The sequence below is a fragment of the Dendropsophus ebraccatus genome, chromosome 12, assembly GCF_027789765.1.
Source record: "Dendropsophus ebraccatus isolate aDenEbr1 chromosome 12, aDenEbr1.pat, whole genome shotgun sequence".
Lineage (NCBI taxonomy): Eukaryota > Metazoa > Chordata > Amphibia > Anura > Hylidae > Dendropsophus > Dendropsophus ebraccatus.
The window spans coordinates 50,584,567-50,604,005 of record NC_091465.1 but is presented as its reverse complement, the minus strand read 5'-3'; the positions used below and the strand labels follow the sequence as shown (position 1 = coordinate 50,604,005).

The window sequence follows — 19,439 nt, the reverse complement described above, 5'->3', positions numbered from 1 at the left end:
GGGGGGAGAGAGGCTGGGGTGACAGGGGGGAGAGAGGCTGGGGTGACAGGGGGGAGAGAGGCTGGGGTGACAGGCTGGGGTGACAGGGGGGAGAGAGGCTGGGGTGACAGGGGGGAGAGAGGCTGGGGTGACAGGCTGGGGTGACAGGGGGGAGAGAGGCTGGGGTGACAGGGGGAGAGATGCTGGGGTGATGGGGGGGGGGGAGAGATGCTGGGGTGACAGGGGGAGAGATGCTGGGGTGACAGGGGGAGAGATGCTGGGGTGACAGGGGGGAGAGATGCTGGGGTGACAGGGGGAGAGATGCTGGGGTGACAGGGGGGAGAGATGCTGGGGTGACAGGGGGGGGGAGAGATTCTGGGGTGACAGGGGGGAGAGATGCTGGGGTGACAGGGGGGAGAGATGCTGGGGTGACAGGGGGGGGGAGAGATTCTGGGGTGACAGGGGGGAGAGAAGAGATGCTGGGGTGACAGGGGGGAGAGATGCTGGGGTGACAGGGGGGGGGAGAGATTCTGGGGTGACAGGGGGGAGAGAAGAGATGCTGGGGTGACGGGGGGAGAGATGCTGGGGTGACAGGGGGGGGAGCTGATGTGGGGCACAGGGAGAAGCGCGGTAGAGGCAGGCTGGTCCCCCGTTACGGGGCCGGAGTGAGCTGGGCGTCCGCCCCCACTAACCTTGCAGCAGACCGCAGACCAGCCAGGACGGTCCCCCCCAGTATAGTTACGGGGCCAGAGTGAGCTTTGGGCACGGAAAGGCTGTAATACACCCTCCCGGAAGCTCACAGCTGCAGCCCCTCGGTGCCTGGATTCTCTCCTGCTCTGCAGCGCAATGTCACATGGCCGCCGAGCAGGAGAGAATCCAGGCACCGAGGGGCTGCAGCTGTGAGCTTCCGGGACGGTGTATTACAGCCTTTCCGTGCCCAAAGCTCACTCCGGCCCTGTAACTATACTGGGGGGGACCGTCCTGGCTGGTCTGCGGTCTGCTGCAAGGTTAGTGGGGGCGGACGCCTAGTCCGACGCTGGGGCGGGGGGGGGGGGAGAGCTGCACAGAATTCTCCTGCCCACTCACTGTGCGGTCTCTCTCCTCCCCTGTTCTCCTTCCTCTTGCAGGGACTTCAAAAAAATGGCCACCCCTCCCCAGGTAAGCTGTGTACTGCGCATGTCTATGCACATGCGCAGTACACAGTGACGGAGCCTCCAGTTTGAGTGAACCAGACGGACTCCGTCGGTTCACTCCAATGTTATAGAGGTGCCGTATAGTGTCTGTGTGTATGTCGTGAAATGACGTCACACACAGACACTATTAAAATGGCAGCCCCCTGTGCATACATTAGTTTGAATAAAAGACACTCAAGACCAATGTAAAAAAAAAAAAAAAAATACAACACACCTATTTTTTCTTGTTACTTTTTATTAAAAAATTTTCAAAAATGTGACACTGTCCCTTTAAGCTGCTGTGTGTCTCCCCTTCCTCCCTTCTACTATCTCTAACAATAGGAGAGCTGAAAGTCTATCTGATGGATTATGGGTGCTTTTACACAGAGTGATTTATCTGACAGATTTCAGAAGCCAAAGCCAGGAATGGATTTGAAAAGAGAAGAAATCTCAGTCTTTCCTTTATGACCTGTTGTCTATTTATAGTCTGTTCCTGGCTTTGGCTTCAAAAATCTGTCAGATAAATCTCTCTGTGTAAAGGCACCCTAATCTTACCCTGAGTAGCAGCTACACTGCAAAATTTTTACGAAGATTTAAATTTTTGAACGTTGCTTTATTTCACATTCTGGAAAATAAATCAACAATTTAAGAAAAATGGGGTCAAAGGTATCTATAGTGTAATTTACATAGTCTTGGACAACCTTTTCCGCTTTTACAAACTGAGTGAAAAGAAAGATTTGTATCCATTCCACATATTTGGTATACATACTGATGAAACTTTTAAAACTTGAATTTTCAACCATAATCAGGGACCTCTGGATGCGTTTGGATGCAATTATACTTTTATATACTCTTATTTTTTTCTGAGTTTTCCAGGGATTATTCTGATTGCCATAGTAGAGTCGGGAAGGAATTTTGCTCCCTGTGATGGGGCAATTGACATCTGCCTCAGAGTGCCCTCACACACACTTTTTTTTTTTTTTTGTCTGGTGTTTTTTCATGCTGTTGCTTTTTTTCTGACATTTTTTCTGGTTTTCTTCTGCCATCACATGACTTAATTAGTGGACCACAAAAGGTGACAAAAACAGCAGGAAAAAAAACACCATACACACAGCAATGACATTTTTGACACAACCAGAACAATCCCATTGAAATGTATGGTAGAAAAAATGTCACAGTTTGCCAGAAAAAAAAAAAAGCCATACCCTATGCATGCTGCATATTAGAAAAGTTGCCAGAGAGCCTTAAAAATGCCAGAGAGGAGAAACTCCCACTGCATTTTTATTTGGCATTTTTCCAAAATTTTGAGGCAGAGTGATATCAGCTTCATAAGGGTTTTTGACTTCCTCTGGATAAACACAGTAGGGTTCTGCAGGTTAAACTTGATGGACTCTTTTTTGAACCTAATTAATATTACTATGTTAGAGCTTAAGGGTCCATTTACAAAGAAAGATTATCTGACAGATTATCTGCCAAAGATTTGAAGCCAAAGCCAGGAATGGATTTGAAAAGTGGAGAAATCTCAGGCTTCAAATCTTTGGCAGATAATCTGTCAGATAATCTTTCTGTGTAAATGGACCCTTACATGATACTCTGGAGAAAAAAAAGTGTTTACATTATTTGGTTTCAGGAAGTTATACATATTTGTATATTACTTCTATTTTAAAAAAAACAAAAACTTAAGTCTCCCAGTACTTATCAGCTGCTGTATGTCCTGCAGGAAGTGGTGTATTCTTTCCAGTGTGCCAGTGCTCTATGCTGCTACTTTAACCCCTAGAAGACCTATGGTGGAAGGGTATGGCATGGGTGCCTGTAACCAGATGACCCATGCCGAACCCATATGCCATTATTGCCTATGGTGCTAAGAAGCATGTTCAGGAGCTGAGCTTGCTTCATAGCGGACAGGCAGCAGCAATTGTGCTGCAGTCTGTCGTTAACCCTGTTAACACCGTAGGTGAAAAGAATTAAATAGTTACAATCATTATTTTTTTGCAAAAAAAAGTAAAACATTAGAAAATTTCTGAAAACATGCATATGCTTGTATTCGGACTGATGCATAGAACAAAGATATTACGTCAGTGTTACCGTAAAGTGCATTACGTAGACATGGGAACCCACAAAAATTACAAAATTGCTTTTTTTTTTACAATTTCAACCATAAATAATATTTTTGGGTTTCCGTCATACATTGTATAGTTGATTGAAAGGTGCCATTATAAAATACACTTGATCCTGAAAAAAACTAGCCAATATATGGCCCTGTAGATGGAGAAATAACAGCGCTATAGCTATTAGACCTGGCCTGGTCAGGGTACAATAGTTTTTAATTGCAAAACCATGGTGATTTGGATATTGAAATTGGTGCTGACTTAGTTTGGAGATCTGTTTGGTGTTGTATGTATGCAGTTATTTTTCCAAAGAAATTATTTTCCCAAGAATCTTCAAGCATATTTAGTATTCATCAATATGAAAATGAAAGGCAAAGGAATTATAGCAAATACCCATACACTGTAACATTGTGCTATGCCACAGTACAACTGTTTGCATGACGCCATTGTTGTGTAACATTCTGCATAGTCATCATACAGAATATACCTAATCAATCTCATGTCTCTTACTCTCAGGCAGTGACAAGTTTATTAAATAGGTTTTTGCTAAATTTCCTCACTGCTGAACACTGCCCCTTTGTCTGAGAATCTAATTCCAACTACGTTTACAAGTAGCGTAAATGAGTTTGACGTGGTCATTGTATTGAAGGAAGAAGTAATGTGTGGTTAATGTCCTATGAATAAAGTGTGCATTTTTCACAAGAGTTGAATAGCTGGATAGAGCAAAGCAGAACCGGGCACTGTTGACAGGAAAATAAATGATTTGGTGCACATGGGTGTATTACAGCCGGTTATTCCTCCCAAATTATATGGATCCCTAACACTCTGTTTGATCTAATGGTTTACTAAGATCCTCATTTTTAAATATCTAAAGAGCAAGTTTTTATCATGTGTACGTCGGGGGAGTATGTACGGTAGGCACTTGCACCTGTAGGTTGCTGTTGCACTTTTAGTTTTTTGTCTGTACTTTAGCTACATCTACAGTGCCATCTACAGTGTGAACAGAGGCATTGGAGTGCTGCCAATTTTTGCTTTTTTCCCTAATACTGCACCCATAAAAGTTTTTTGGGCCTTTCTATGTGATTTTTTCTTTGATCTCCCACTTGTTAAATCCTCTGCAACATAGCACGCTACAGGATAGTGTACCCACAGGTTGTGTTGAGAGAGGATTAGCATACTGACCAGGGTAAATTAAAGGGATTTTCTAGTGAAAACTTTTTGATGGCCTACCCTTATAGTGTGTTTACACATACAGATTTTTTATGCCAAAGCCAGGAACCTATTATAAACAAAGAACAGGTCATAAAGGAAAGATTGAGATTTCTCCTCTTTTCAAATCCATTCCTGGCTTTGGCTTCAAACATCTGACAGATAAATCTGTCTGTGTAAACACACCATTAGGATAGGCCATCAGTATCTGATTGATCAGGATCCAACAATCTTCCACTATGTACATGGTCAAACTGCTGCATGACATAGTGACTGGAACTAGACTCATATAGACTCCATTCATTGTGTAGTGTCTGTACTGGGTTACAGCTCATGATCACTTCAGTGTCAGCTGAGCTGCAGTAACCCAGCATGGCCACTTCACAGGGAATGGAGCCATCTGCTTCCAGCTCTTGGCAAAGTTGCAGGGTGTCAATCTCACATGATTAGATATTGATGGCCTATCCCAGGGGTAGGGAACCTTGGCTCTCCAGCTGCTGCAAAACTCCAATTCTCATCATGCCTGGACAGCTAAAGCTTTGGCTGTCCAGGCATGATAGGAGTTATAGTTTTGCAACAGCTGGAGAGCCAAGATTCCCTACCCCTGGCCTATCCTGATAATAAGCCATTAATAAGTTTTATATGAAAAACTACTTTAAAGTGTCACTGTTGTCAATCGTAACTACTTAATGCTATCTGATTCTTTTTTACAATGAAGGAAGTGATTACTATATGAAGTACCCATTAGGATATCATAGTTTATACAATTTATACAGTATATGTACCTGTATTGTAAACTGTGTACACTTCAATACCGATTTAGTGGCCGACAGCTGAAAACGCGGGACTTTTATAGGACACTTCAGAAAATGACGTCCTAAATAAATCACCTTACTGAAGTGCTTGACTGAAGTCTGTATAGATTTAAAGTGTACGTTCATACGGCTCACACGAGACAAGCAAACTCTTGTCCATGAAAGCTTCTCAAGAAAATCTGAAAATATCCCTTAAAACATAGCTCCATTCATGACTGCAACGTGGAGACTTCTGGTTACAGGATTAAACTGTTTACAGTGTCACGTCTCCTATTCATTCACAAGGGAAATTGGTGTGTCAGGGGAAAGATGAAAGAGCCCATGGATGAAGTCAATGGTTTGAAGGTTAAGAGACCCCTTTTCAGACTCTCCCAGATGTCTAGAGAATGAACCCCTCCCTCTCTGTCAGGCAGAATCCTCCCTTTATGCAGAGCACATAGTCAGCTGGGTGACAGCGGAGCAAACCCCTTATTGGTTGGAAGTTTTTTATTCTGAGCTGCAGAACTTTTGTCTGAGGCTGTTTTCTCCCTCCCATCCTGTTTCCTCCCCAGGCCCTTCTCCTCCCTCCCACTGCCAGCCCTCCACACCAGAGCAGTGGTCAGTGGTCAACATCACAGAGACACCTTCTGTCTCCACATCTCCAGGGATCCAGCTCTGTGTCCGTCAGCTAAATTCCATGTGAACAGCTTCAAGGCAAGCAACATGTCCAGGTCCGATGAGGTGAACAGACTGACAGAGAATGTATACAGAGTAAGTAGTCTATGGAGAGATCATATACTCTGCATGTACTTTCAGGGGGTCTTCCCCCTCTGCATACCTTTCATTCTTCTATACAGTTTTTCCTTTTTTATTACATTAGTTGTCAGTCATGCAGATGTAGCGGAGCTGAATTTCTCATTTAACTCTTGGTGGTTTGCATTATTTCGGCATCATTTCTGTTATAGGTTATCTGCAGTCCTATGTAAAATTCTAGTGGATTGTACTAGAGGACAGACTTGGTTCTGCTGTAAATGCATTGAATGATTTCTATGTATTCTGTATGGATTAAATGCTGCCTGTAAATGCAGAATAAAAATCACATATATTAACAACAAGGCAAACTATGATAGAAGTCATGAAAATGTTACACAGTCCTTCATCTGTGCTGTGAGACTTACTAACTCTGTAGGACCGTAATGCAACACTATAAGAAAGGTCAGTATACAGGATAGGAGTAATCAATTGTTAAAAAAAAAGGAAAATAAAAAATAACTAGTGTTCTGGACATCTGGTCATAAGACTTCATTGGCCTGAAATGACTCTAAACCATCTTTCACACTAGTTTCCACAGCATAGCAACCATGTTCTCCTCAGTACTACTCCCAGGGTTATCGGCAGCGGACTGTGTGGACTGCAGAGAATGTTTGGGGTAGACTAATCATCTGCTAATGGGGGCATTGTGTACATTCACTGGGGTCCACTTAACCCTTCTGTCATGTAGGATGGGGGAAGGGATCTGGCTCTATTGTATCCTGACACTGACTTAGTCCTAAATGTAACAGCACAATCTCCATCTACAGTATAATTTCTTAAAGCTGCAGTACATGTTCACACTTTTAATGGAAATATTGTTCACTGGCATCATCCATTTAGATAAACTGGTTGCCTTAATCGATGGTTCTAAAATCTTAATACCAGGGAGACAATGGTAAATATTCTAGGCCTTAAAAACATTGTCCTCCGACATAAGAACAGAATTTCCATCTGCAAACCTTACGTATAGAAATGTGTAGAACTGAGGTTTTACTTTTCCCTCTTCCCCTATCTGACGCTGGGGACCAGGGCCCACTTTACCATTACAGGCAGTGGATGTGTTACACGCCTTTAGAATGATGTGTGACTACACAGGAGCATGGAGATTTATTGTAGTCACCCATTGGCTGCTGCTCTTGTTTCTAGGCAACAACTTGAACTTTTTCAAAATGCAAAAAGAATTTGTTAATGAATAATTTAGATGGGAAACTTGTTTTTTCACCGGAGTTTCCCTTTAACACCAATTATACATGCCACATAGGGAATGCCATTCATGGTGTCCTGCCTGTTACTACCCCTCACTGCACCCAGTCACATCACAATCAATGGGGTTGTCTGAGCAGACACCGTCCTGTGTATTACAGGGCCTCATCTTGGCTAATGCTTCCTTGAGTGTCTCCAATATTTAATTGTAGAGGCTGCCAAAGAAAAAAAAAGGTTGGATTGTAAAAATAACAGATGTGAAATGGTCTTCTTAAACGGAATTCCAACCACAAGTACATTAATAAATAAAAGTAAGCCATATGAGGCTTTTTGAGGGTTCTCGTGGTGTTAAGCAAGGTTTAGGCACTCACACGACTTATAGTAATAACAATAAAATGCAGGTACACTGACGTGATTTACATATTGGGATTACAGCGGAAGATTACTGCATCCCATATGCACCACTGCTAACGCAACCGAGGCCTTATATGACAGGATCGGAATATTGCCACATTGTAGCATCTCTATCCCCAACATCTGTATTATGACCTTGCACAGGTTTTTTTTTTAAGTTACGTTTTTATTTTGGATTTTATTTTTATTTTTTCTTTCTATAACTACTTGGCAATACTAAAAATAACAATAAATACCTATTTATGACCATTCATCATGTCCATGAAGTAATATTACACCTATATTACGATCAGCAATATTGCTATGTACATACCATACATTAACTGGACGCTCGAAAATATTTGCTCCCTTTTGTGGTCTGCTAATCACTGTAATTTACAGCTAAAAGAGACAGCATAAATCGCAGCCTATGGGGTCTTTGTCTGGCCAGCAGTGCTGCCTGAGAACAATGCCTAGGCTGCACGAATATTGAGGACACACCATATGCTGTGTGCTGATTTTTTGCAATTGCTTTTTTTTACTTTAGAACAGTGAATGGGTTGGGGTCCTCAAGACAGTATGTTGTGAAATGATAAAACGCAGATACTCACAGCAAGCCATTATTTTCTTATTGTTTGTAGACCATTAACAAGCTACTCTGTCAGTAACAGGTGACCGAGTGGAAATAATGGAGGTTTGGTGAATATCAACTTAATGGGAATATGTCATCAGAAAATTACCTATTTTATTTAAAATAACGTTTTTATGTTAAACATTTATTTTTAAGTATGTTTTTTCATATTTTTATATTTACTGTCTATATTATGAAAAAATCCTGAAATCTTTCATTTTTTAGTCTCACCACTGGGGATTAAACTAAGCTGAGACTTCCTGTTCTGTCTGTGGTGATAAGAGGAGGCTGCAGTAATGAGTAGTGTAAACAAGCTCTGATCTGCTAGATCGGCATTCGCTTAGGGCCCTATTACACAGGGCGATTATAATGGGAAAAATCAATATATTGTCCGAATTTAAATGAGAATCGTTTTGTGTTAATGCATGCAACAATCAAATGACCAACAAGAAATCGTTCATGTGTTGTTGATCGTTGATCGTACCGAGCCTATTAGACAGTTTGTCATCAGCTGTTGGCCGTACAGCGATGCTTAGTCGGTGGCGGACAATCGAGCCAGTGATTGTTCATACAGCCTTAGGCTAGGTTCACACTATGTAAAAACAACAGAAGTCTTTCATAACATTGTCCGTTATTATGAAATACAGCCGTTGTTTTTACATAGTGGGAAACTAACCTTAGTTGTCCAAAGTCTCTATGAGATCAGTGCTTTTTTAGGGAATGAGTCATCCCATCTAAAAGGGTCCTTATGGTCTATAGTAAGGACCTGAAGAAATTCCAAGAACTGCTGTACATGTCCCACACAGACAGAATTGCTGTCTCTGTGAGCCCATATAGTCAGGCATGCAGGCTAATGAAACAATAATAATTAGACTTGTAGGACTCAAGTTAAATATTTGTGCAAATACATTCATTTAGCAAACTTGTCTTAGTCTCCTGATATGTCTGTTCTTTCTCTCCTATTGTTGATGGCTTGTAGTCTAGGTTACAGACCACCACTCTACTCTGGTGGCTGGTGTATATACAGCTATAATATATATATATATATATATATATATATATATATATATATATATATATATATACATACACAGCGGTACCTTGGTTTAAGAGTAACTTGGTTTAAGAGCGTTCTGGTTTAAGAGCTCAGTTTTTCAAAAAATTGTGACTTGGTTTAGGAGCATTGCTTTGGTGTAAGAGCTCCCTGTACTGGGTGGGAGGGGGAGTGGGGGAGGGGCATGGTCTGCATAGTGGGGTCTACAGCACTGTACTCTGACCCAGGAAGTCTCCTTCACCTTCCAAATCATAGCAGATCCACTTCAGGCTGGGGCTTACATCAAGGGACAGGACTGTGGAGGTAATCTCTCCATAGCTGTAACCCCATTCTCCCTGGACAGAGAGTGCTGCTATACTGTGCCCACATCTGCCCTGCTTATTCCTTCATGCTTCCTGCAGTCTTTTCATGCTCCCTGCATTATGGAGATCTGCAGTTCCATCCTCTATCTACTGTACAAACCGCGGCTGGTTTTCAGGTTTATGCATTTACTATACATTATACTCCACATGCTGATTGCTATACTGTACAGTAACTTATAATATGATATATTCAGCTGTTTATAAATGTTTGTTTCATTTTTTTAACATGTTATTTAGAGTAATAAATCATTATTTTTGGGGTGTGGAACCAATTGTCTGCATTTCAATGATTTCTTATGGGAAAATTTGCTTTGGTTTAAGAGTGGATTTGGATTATAAGCACGGTCCCGGCACGAATTAGGCTCGTAATCCAAGGCACCACTGTATATATTTATATCCCTGACAATGAGCTGTCAACAATGGGAGGAGAAGAGTGGTCTTATCTGGAGAATCAGGAGAAAGTTTGCTAAATGAATATATTTGGAAAAATATTTAACTTGACATCCTACAAGTATAACTGTATTAGTTGAGATGTCGATACCCCTTTAACAAATGTCACTACAATAAAAGAGCATGAGGCATTATCTAAGGCTGCGTTCATGTTAAATCTTGCTGTGCAGTTAGACAATATGTGCATGCATCTGTGCTCTACGTCAGGTCTATACATAGAGAACTGAAAACCTTTCCCAGCCATGTGTTTTAGGGGTACACACATAGCAGAGCATAGCCTTGCAGTGTACGTCCATGGACTGGGGATGTATACACTTATTTATGTGCAATGAATTTGTGGGAAAAGACATTAACCCTCCCAGCCCCGCCCTGCAGCTGCAGCTACTGACATCATTCACATTTGAATACATTTTGGTGCTGTTACATAAGTACCAAAAATTTTGATGCTCTTTATCAAAAGACACTTCTTTTGGATGCAGAACAAGCAGAGATAGTGACAGCCCTCACAATGTCAATGCAAACAAAAAGGAAAGAGCATCCTGCCCATAAGATCTTCCAGACTTAAAGGGATGAAGGGTGACCTACTAATACTTCCTTCTAGTGCGTCAGCCACTTGTATATCTATTTGTATTGAAACAAGAGTAGAATTACAGAGAAAAAGCTCTGTTTGTATAAGCTTATTTTGAGCTTTACCCGATGCTAAAGAGTTATAATACTGTGCAAAAGTTATAAGATGTGGAGAAAATGCTGCTAAGTAAGAAACAGTCTATTTCTTTTATTCTGATTGTTCCATCATCTTGGGGAACCAACCATTGATCTTCTGTGGCTATAAAAATTTAAAGGAGAAGTCAGGGGAAAATTTTTATTAAAGTATTGTATTGCCCCCCAAAAGTTATACAAATCCCAATATACACTTAGTACGGGAAATGCTCATAAAGTGCTTTCTTCCCTGCACTTACTACTGCATCAAGGCTTCACTTCCTGGATAAAATGGTGATGTCACAACCCGACTCCCAGAGCTGTGCGGGCTGTTGCTGCAGGAGAGGATGATGGCAGGGGGATGCTCAGTGTCCCTCCAGTGCCCTGTGTCCCTCAGTGTCCCCCTGCCATCATCCTCTCCAGCAGCCACAGCCCGCACAGCTCTGGGAGTCGGGCCGTGGCATCACCATTTTATCCAGGAAGTGAATCGTTGATGCAGTAAGTAAGCTTTTTCCGTAATAAGTGTATATTGGTGATTTGTATAACTTTTGGGGGGCAATACAATACTTTAATAAAAAATTTTTTCGTTTTTGCATTTTCGGTTTTTCCTCCTTGTGTTTAAAAGGCCATAGCACTTGCATTTTTCCACCTAGAAACCCACATGAGCCCTTATTTTTTGCGTCACTAATTTTACTTTGCAATGACAGGCTGAATTTTTGCATAAAGTACACTACGAAACCAGAAAAAAAATTAAAAGTGTGGCGAAATAAAAAAAAAAAAATGCATTTTTTTTATTTGTTTTTACGCCATTCGCCCTGAGGTAAAACTGACTTATTATGCATGTTCCTCAACTCGTTACGATTAAAACGATATATAACATGTATAACTTTTCTTGTATCTGATGACCTGTAAAAAATTCAAACCATTGTTAACAAATATACGTTCCTTAAAATCGCTCTATTCCCAGGCTTATAGCGCTTTTATCCTTTGGTCTATGGGGCTGTGTCAGGTGTCTTTTTTTGCGCCATGATGTTTACTTTCTAGTGGTACCTTGATTGCGCATATACGACTTTTTGATCGCTTTTTATTAAAAAAATTTCTGGATTTGATGCGACCAAAAATGCGCAATTTTGCACTTTGGGATTTTTTTGCGCTGACGCCGTTTACCGTGTGAGATCAGTAATGGGATTCATTAATAGTTCGGGTGATTACGCACGCGGCGATAGCAAACATGTTTATTTATTTATTTATTTACTTTTAATTAAAACCTGGGAAAAGGGGGGTGATTCAGACTTTTATTAGGGGAGGGGGCTTTTTACTAATAACAATACTTTTTTTTTTTATATATACACATATACTAGAAGCCCCGCTGGGGGAATTCTAGTATATACACTTTGATCTCTCATTGAGATCTTTGCTGTATACTTATATAGCAAAGATCAATGAGATTGGCACTCGTTTGCTTTCGGCTGCTGCAGCCGAAAACAAACGAGTGCCGAGCCGGGGACGGCGCCATCTTGGCTACAACCTTCATCATGGACTGTCATCAGGACATGATGGGGGTCTGTAGTTCTGCAACCTGGAGAGCCACAATCTGCAAAGCTACAACTCACCTCATAGTCTGTCAGCAGGACATGATGGTTGTATGTCTGCAACTCCTGGAGGACTACAGGTTGCACAACTACAACTTCCATCATGCACTGCTGATAGTCCATGTTAGAGGTTGTACAGTAGCTCTGGAACATATAGAGCCACAGGCTGCAAAAGTACATCTCCCATCATGGACTGTCAACAAGGTATGATGGTTATCTCACCTGTCCAGGCTTCTGCTGTGCTCCGGTGCTCTGGCCTCTTCTGGTCAGGTCTGCATCTTGCGGAGATGCGGAGGTAATCACTGCTCTCCCAGCATTACACAGGAAGTGGCAGGAGAGGGAGTTTCGGGAACATTTGTAAGAAACAGCAATGTGTTTATTCTATATGTACAAAACGGCAGATATCTGTGACAGAAAAAAACAGATACAACTGTGATCCTTGTTTTGTTTTTTTTCCGTTCCTCTTTATACTCTAATGACATTATGATACAATAGAGGCAGTTCACCCTCTGGAGTGGAGAGCCAGTACAATAAATAGCTCTCCCTATAGAGTATTGTTAGATCGGGGTAAAATTGGGTAAAATCTCTTCTGTCTATGGTAAATTCTCAAATTATGACCTGTTGAAAGTGCTTAAAGGCGTTGTCCTTAGAAAAACTTGACACTATTCCAGTGCTCAATAGGTCCCCGCTGAGCTCCTCATGGTACACAGGAATTGCCCACTCTGTCAATCACTGATTGTCTCAAGCCAGTGATTGGTTCTGCTGGCTGGAATTGTAAAATTGAATTTAAGTTTCTTTTATTGCTGCATAGCTTGGTAGATTTGCAGTGCAGGACGCTACATCTACTCTACTCTACATCTGAAATACTCCGATATGAAATTATATTTCTGTAGCATCTTTTCTTAGAACTTTGTATTATATCATTCCTTTGTTCTTAACGCAAATGCATAAATCAACTGACAAGTGGTTATTACAATACAGCGATATGTCCTCCTTAAAGGGGCATTGGGTTTTCCCATCTGGAGTAGTTTAAGATCTCAAGAACAGGAACCCGAAATCCCCACTGAGTGGAGCTGCGACCACTTAATTCCTCCTTTATATAACCACCATAAGCCAAAAGCTGCATTCAGCTCTCTTGAGAAGCTCCACAGACAATAAATAGAGAAGCGTCACTTATGCACGCCCTGCAACTAAATTCAGTAGGATCTTTGATTTCAGGATCTCTTAGCTATACCCTATCCTGTGGATACTTTGGATAGTGCATAACTACTCTGGAGGGAAAACCGCTGTAAGAACACTGACCATACTGATTAAAAGAAAATGTACCATCGGTTTTGCATGAATAGAATGGCGCTGGCGTGGGGAAGCCGGTGCCTTGGTCTGTTACTGAGCACCGGCCCAGGCTGAAGCACTAGAGGTGGGCTGGCCCACTCCCAGTGGGAGGAAACCCCTGCCCCTCTAGAATCAATGGAGGCTGCATCCTCATAGGGCGGTAGTTTTCTCCCACTGGGGATGGGCCGGCCCGCCTCCAGTGCCTCAGTCCCGGGCCGATGCTTGGTGCCGTGCCTGGAAATTGGGCTATGATTAAAAAAAAGACTGCGGCAACGGCTCCCTGCGCCGGTCCCATTCTATTTATGTGCAAATGCTTAAAGCGAATGTACTGAAGGTATACTCGCTTTAAGTAGATGTCAAAAGCGATCAATATGGGTCCTATTATATATGAGAATTTATTTGGTTTTGCAATTCAATTGATGTCCCAAGCATTTTTACGTAACAATATCATCAATAAAACAAATAATAAGATAAAAAAGGTAGATGGGGATTCAGCTCACCTAGGTGTGGTCTTTCTTGCAGCAAGCGTGTGAGATGGAGGGTGCACGGTTATCCGGTGCTGGCCAGGCACTGATTACAAGACGTAAGTGGAGAAGAAACGTGGTGGATTCCGGCACTCCTGACGTGTAACTAAAACTTAACTTTTAATAAATAAACATTAAAATGCGATGTCACATAGCGGACCTACGCGTTTCACGCAGTTGCGCTTAATCATGGTCTAGCCATATGTGAGCAAGAGATCAGTTTAAAAGCAAGGAGACATCCAATATGCGGAAGTCACGTCACAGTACATGGGGGTGGATCCTGGAGTAAATATTTTAACCCCTTAGGATCTGAAATACCCTATACGTGTGGGATGTATTAGAAGAGCAGAACAAATATTTGTTGGGATTTTTTAAGTTTTCTGATCGTGCAACCGACGTACTTGAGATTGCACTGATTACATTCAACAATATAAATAACATGGTTACTCTCACAATTGATAAAATTGGCAATCTCGTAAGATTTAGAGTTTGTACTGTCGGTGTAGCGTTTTTTGGTGTTAGTGTGAACACATACCTGGCAACGACTAAGACCACACCTAAAGTTTCCCTTGGTGCGGTGTCTATCGTTGGTGTTAGGAGCACGATACATGCTGGGAGAGAGTGTATCCCTCAGCGATTTGCCCTTGCGTGACACGCATCTATGGCCTTGCTCCAATATTTCTGTGAGGACATCATCCTGTCTTAAGATGGATAAGTTTTTGTTTAGGATTCGTACTATTTCAGGATATTCTGGAGAAAAAGTGGTGGAGAAAGTTAGGGGATGTGGGATATCTTAAAGAAAGAAACAAAAGAACTGACACAACAAAATAATACAGCACATGTCAGTTTTTCTGCTGCAGATTTGGAAACAACGGACTACACGGATTCGGAATCGGGACTGGATTCAAGTCTTGAATCTCATAATAGACCTAAGCAAAATTATAAGTACTCCAAGAAAAACAAACAGGAGGGTGCACGTGGAACCACAGCAAACAACAAACAACCTCCAAAAAATGGATACGACGTGCGGGACGAAAACATAGAAAAGGAAAGCCGATATCCCGCATGGAACAGGCGATACAAGAAGAAATATTAAATATGGAATCAAACAATATGGAAACATCGATCACAAATATGCCCTCAACATCGGAAAGCATAATGAATTTATCCTCCTTTCCCTTGAAACCTAATCATGTCAAAATCTTATCCAAAGGACTTACCTTTGTTCCAACACAACGATTTAAGGTTTTTCAAACCATGATGGATGTTAATAAATTTGCTAGATTATTAACACTGAAACGTCATTTTTACAGCTCATGCCAAGGACATATTAATGTCCACAACTGTAACACCGAGACTTCACATGAAAATGAATTTGTCAATTTATTGTTCTCGGAACAAGTAAATCTAACTGAGCTCTTGGATTTGGAATATGAAGGCAGAATAGAAAAAGAGAAAGAGATACACAGTGTACACATTCAAACCTCCAATCCCACATACTATCCTCTCAAGTCCCGGGTAATGGCGTTAGATGAATTCCAACATGCCATGGAAAGAGACCTCAAAAACCTACACAGCAAGTCTTATGTGAATAGTTACCAACCTAACATAACGTGGTCAGAAAAGCAAGCCATCAAGGAGTTACAAACAAATAAAAATATAGTTATCAAGATGGCGGACAAGGGGGGGGAAATTGTGGTAATGGACTCTCACATATATGAAGAAATGGCATATAGCATTCTAAACGATATGTCCACCTACAAAAGATTACCACATGACCCCACCGCTGACTTCATGGCGAAACTTAGAAATCTTGTACAAGAGGGAGTTGCCATGGGCATCCTGGATGACAAACAGGCTGAATACCTCACACCATCCCATCCCACACTGTCCATATTCTATGGACTTCCAAAAGTTCATAAGGAAGCCCGCCCCCCACCATTACGCCCCATCATATCGGGGGTGGGCTCCCTTAATGAGCGTATAAGTGAGTGGGTTGATAGGCTCTTACAACCCTTGGTGACACGTGTGCCAGGCTATCTAAAAGACTCTGGATCGGTGCTTACAGCCTTTGAGAATTTTGTTTGGACAGAGCAATGTAATTGGCTCACTTGCGATGTCACAGCCCTGTACTCATCTATTCCCCATGATCTCGCCATCACTGCCCTGGCCTACCACTTGTACAGATATAGTGATTATTCCAATGAATTGAAGGAATATATTATTGACGTTACTGTGTACTTATTGAAACACAATTTCTTTGTATTTAATGAAGAATTTTTCTTACAGGTTAGGGGAGCCCCCATGGGGGCGCGCTTCTCACCAACCCTTGCCGGTTTATACATGGCATGGTGGGAAGCCACACACATCTTTTCCCCTACCAATCCATTCCTCGACCACATCAAGTGGTACGGTCGCTTTATTGATGATCTCTTACTGGTGTGGGAGGGGGACCCCATAAACATTACAAAATTCATTGAATACATCAATACTAATGATTTAAATCTTTCCTTCACCCATCATCATCATCCCACAAACATGGCATTTTTGGACATAAATCTCACAACATCCATGTCAGATATTAACGTCAGTACATCTATATATAGAAAGCCCACAGCTGGAAATACCATATTGCACGCATCCAGCCAACATCCACAACATACTATCCGATCAATACCTGTTGGTGAGCTCACTCGTATAAAACGCATTTGCTCTGACATGGCAGAATACAACACTGAATGTGAACTGGCATCTAAGCGATTACGCGCTAGGGGCTACAGGAAAAACCTTTTAAAAAGAGCCAGAAGACTAGTGGATAAGAAAGATAGGAATATTCTGTTACATGGACGTGACGATAATGTTTCCAATAAAACAAACAAAAACACACCACATCCCCTAACTTTCTCCACCACTTTTTCTCCAGAATATCCTGAAATAGTACGAATCCTAAACAAAAACTTATCCATCTTAAGACAGGATGATGTCCTCACAGAAATATTGGAGCAAGGCCATAGATGCGTGTCACGCAAGGGCAAATCGCTTCGGGATTCACTCTCTCCCAGCATGTATCGTGCTCCTAACACCAACGATAGACACCGCACCAAGGGAAACTTTAGGTGTGGTCTTAGTCGTTGCCAGGTATGTGTTCACACTAACACCAAAAAACGCTACACCGACAGTACAAACTCTAAATCTTACGAGATTGCCAATTTTATCAATTGTGAGAGTAACCATGTTATTTATATTGTTGAATGTAATCAGTGCAATCTCAAGTACGTCGGTTGCACGATCAGAAAACTTAAAAACCGCATCAGTGAACACATTGCTGGTATACGCAAAGGTATCTCCACGAACACATCAGGAGCAGTCAAACATTTTTTAGAAGTACATAGTGGCAGTTTGGAAACATTTGGGTTTTATGGCATTATCAAAGTCAGTAAACCACATAGAGGAGGGGATTGGCGCAAGATGTTGCTTCATAAAGAAGCTGAAACAATCTTCCGCCTAGACACACGCAGACCCAGGGGTATGAACTACAAAAATGATTTATTATTTCACTATTCATAATATTACTATATCCCAACAAATATTTGTTCTGCTCTTCTAATACATCCCACACGTATAGGGTATTTCAGATCCTAAGGGGTTAAAATATTTACTCCAGGATCCACCCCCATGTACTATGACGTGACTTCCGCATATTGGATGTCTCCTTGCTTTTAAACTGATCTCTTGCTCACATATGGCTAGACCATGATTAAGCGCAACTGCGTGAAACGCGTAGGTCCGCTATGTGACATCGCATTTTAATGTTTATTTATTAAAAGTTAAGTTTTAGTTACACGTCAGGAGTGCCGGAATCCACCACGCTTCTTCTCCAAAACAAATAATACTTGATGTATTAGGTAAAGAACAAGTCTGGCTTATGCTAGCTGTTAAAGAAATTGGTGCTCTACTGCCGAAAGGTTAGCACGTTGGACTATATTCATTGGACTTGCCAAAGACTTGCCAAAGAAGGGCTCAGACGTTGAGATGAGTTTAACAGTGTTTTACTGTTCCCACAGTGCTGGACTGCAGGCTCTTCTGCTGTTGCTGTATAAAGAAGGGCAGTATGAATAGCCTGTTATATAGACCAGGATATCCCACTGCAGGATAAACAACCTCATTACCAAGGGGTCAGGAGGAAAGCTGTTGTATTTTACAGATCTCATAGACAGAGCTGGAGGCTCCTGAGGGCCCCTAACAGTCACATGTCTCTTATATAGCAGAGTAATGTTTGTGCCTTCTCAGGCCCCAGAGTTCTTAGGACACTACCTCTTTAACCCCCAGAGCTACCATCATCAGGAATTTCTGTCCATCTTATAGAAACATTTACAGAGCCCTGAGGGACCTACTTCACTGCCACCTTTGCTAAAACATAATAATGGTGAATAAAACATAGTCCCAAACTAGTGTTATCTATACAGCTGTTTGGGGCCACTCAGTTTTGGGATTGAGGCTCTGAAGCACCCACTGCTACTATTCACAACAGAGGAGAAATTACAATATTGAACATAAAAGGTGCCCAAAGAACCTATTACACCAAGTGATTACCGGCCCTATTTGGCCGATTATCGGCCGTTATGGCTGATAATCGCTTGGTGTAAAAGCTAGGGTTTAAAGACAACAATCATCTGACATGCATGACGTTGGCTGATCCATGTTTTTCAATATGTTGAAAAATTCTTCAACAATAACGACAGTCTGCTGGGCATCGTTCCGTGTAATAGGAGTAGAGGCAGCAGACCGCTGCTCTTTGCTATGGGCTCCCCAGACAATCTTTAGCTCCCTGCTGCCCCTCCGCACTTTCCCGCTCTCTAACGGCGGGTGTAATAGTGCCAGCACCAAGTGAGGGATGAGGAACTTGCTCCTCCAGATCGGTCCGTGTAATAGGGTAAATTTACATCCCAGCAGCCTGGGCCTTAACGCAGGAGGACGTAAATGTACGCCCTGCCGGGGGGGCCGCGCTGCAGAGCGAGCTCAGGAGCTGACCTCGCTTTATAGCGAGTGAGGACCGGCTACTATCAGCAGCCAGACCCTCACTGTCAATGGCGGGCCTCCGCGATCGTGCGGCGGCCTGCCATT

General features: G+C 42.1%; 2 protein-coding genes across 2 annotated transcripts in view; one reads left to right on the top strand and one right to left on the bottom strand.

The window, feature by feature from the left end:
• Positions 1–19,439, bottom strand: part of LOC138769978 (toll-like receptor 13) — a 110,118-nt gene that overhangs the window by 79,770 nt on the left and 10,909 nt on the right. The window lies entirely within an intron of this gene.
• Positions 5,790–19,439, top strand: part of LOC138769979 (BAR/IMD domain-containing adapter protein 2-like) — a 97,950-nt gene continuing 84,300 nt past the window's right edge. Inside the window, exon 1 of the mRNA XM_069948784.1 lies at positions 5,790–6,033. Within this exon, the coding sequence (XP_069804885.1) occupies positions 5,986–6,033 (48 nt within the window). The 5' untranslated portion in view covers positions 5,790–5,985. The remainder of the gene's footprint in view (positions 6,034–19,439) is intronic.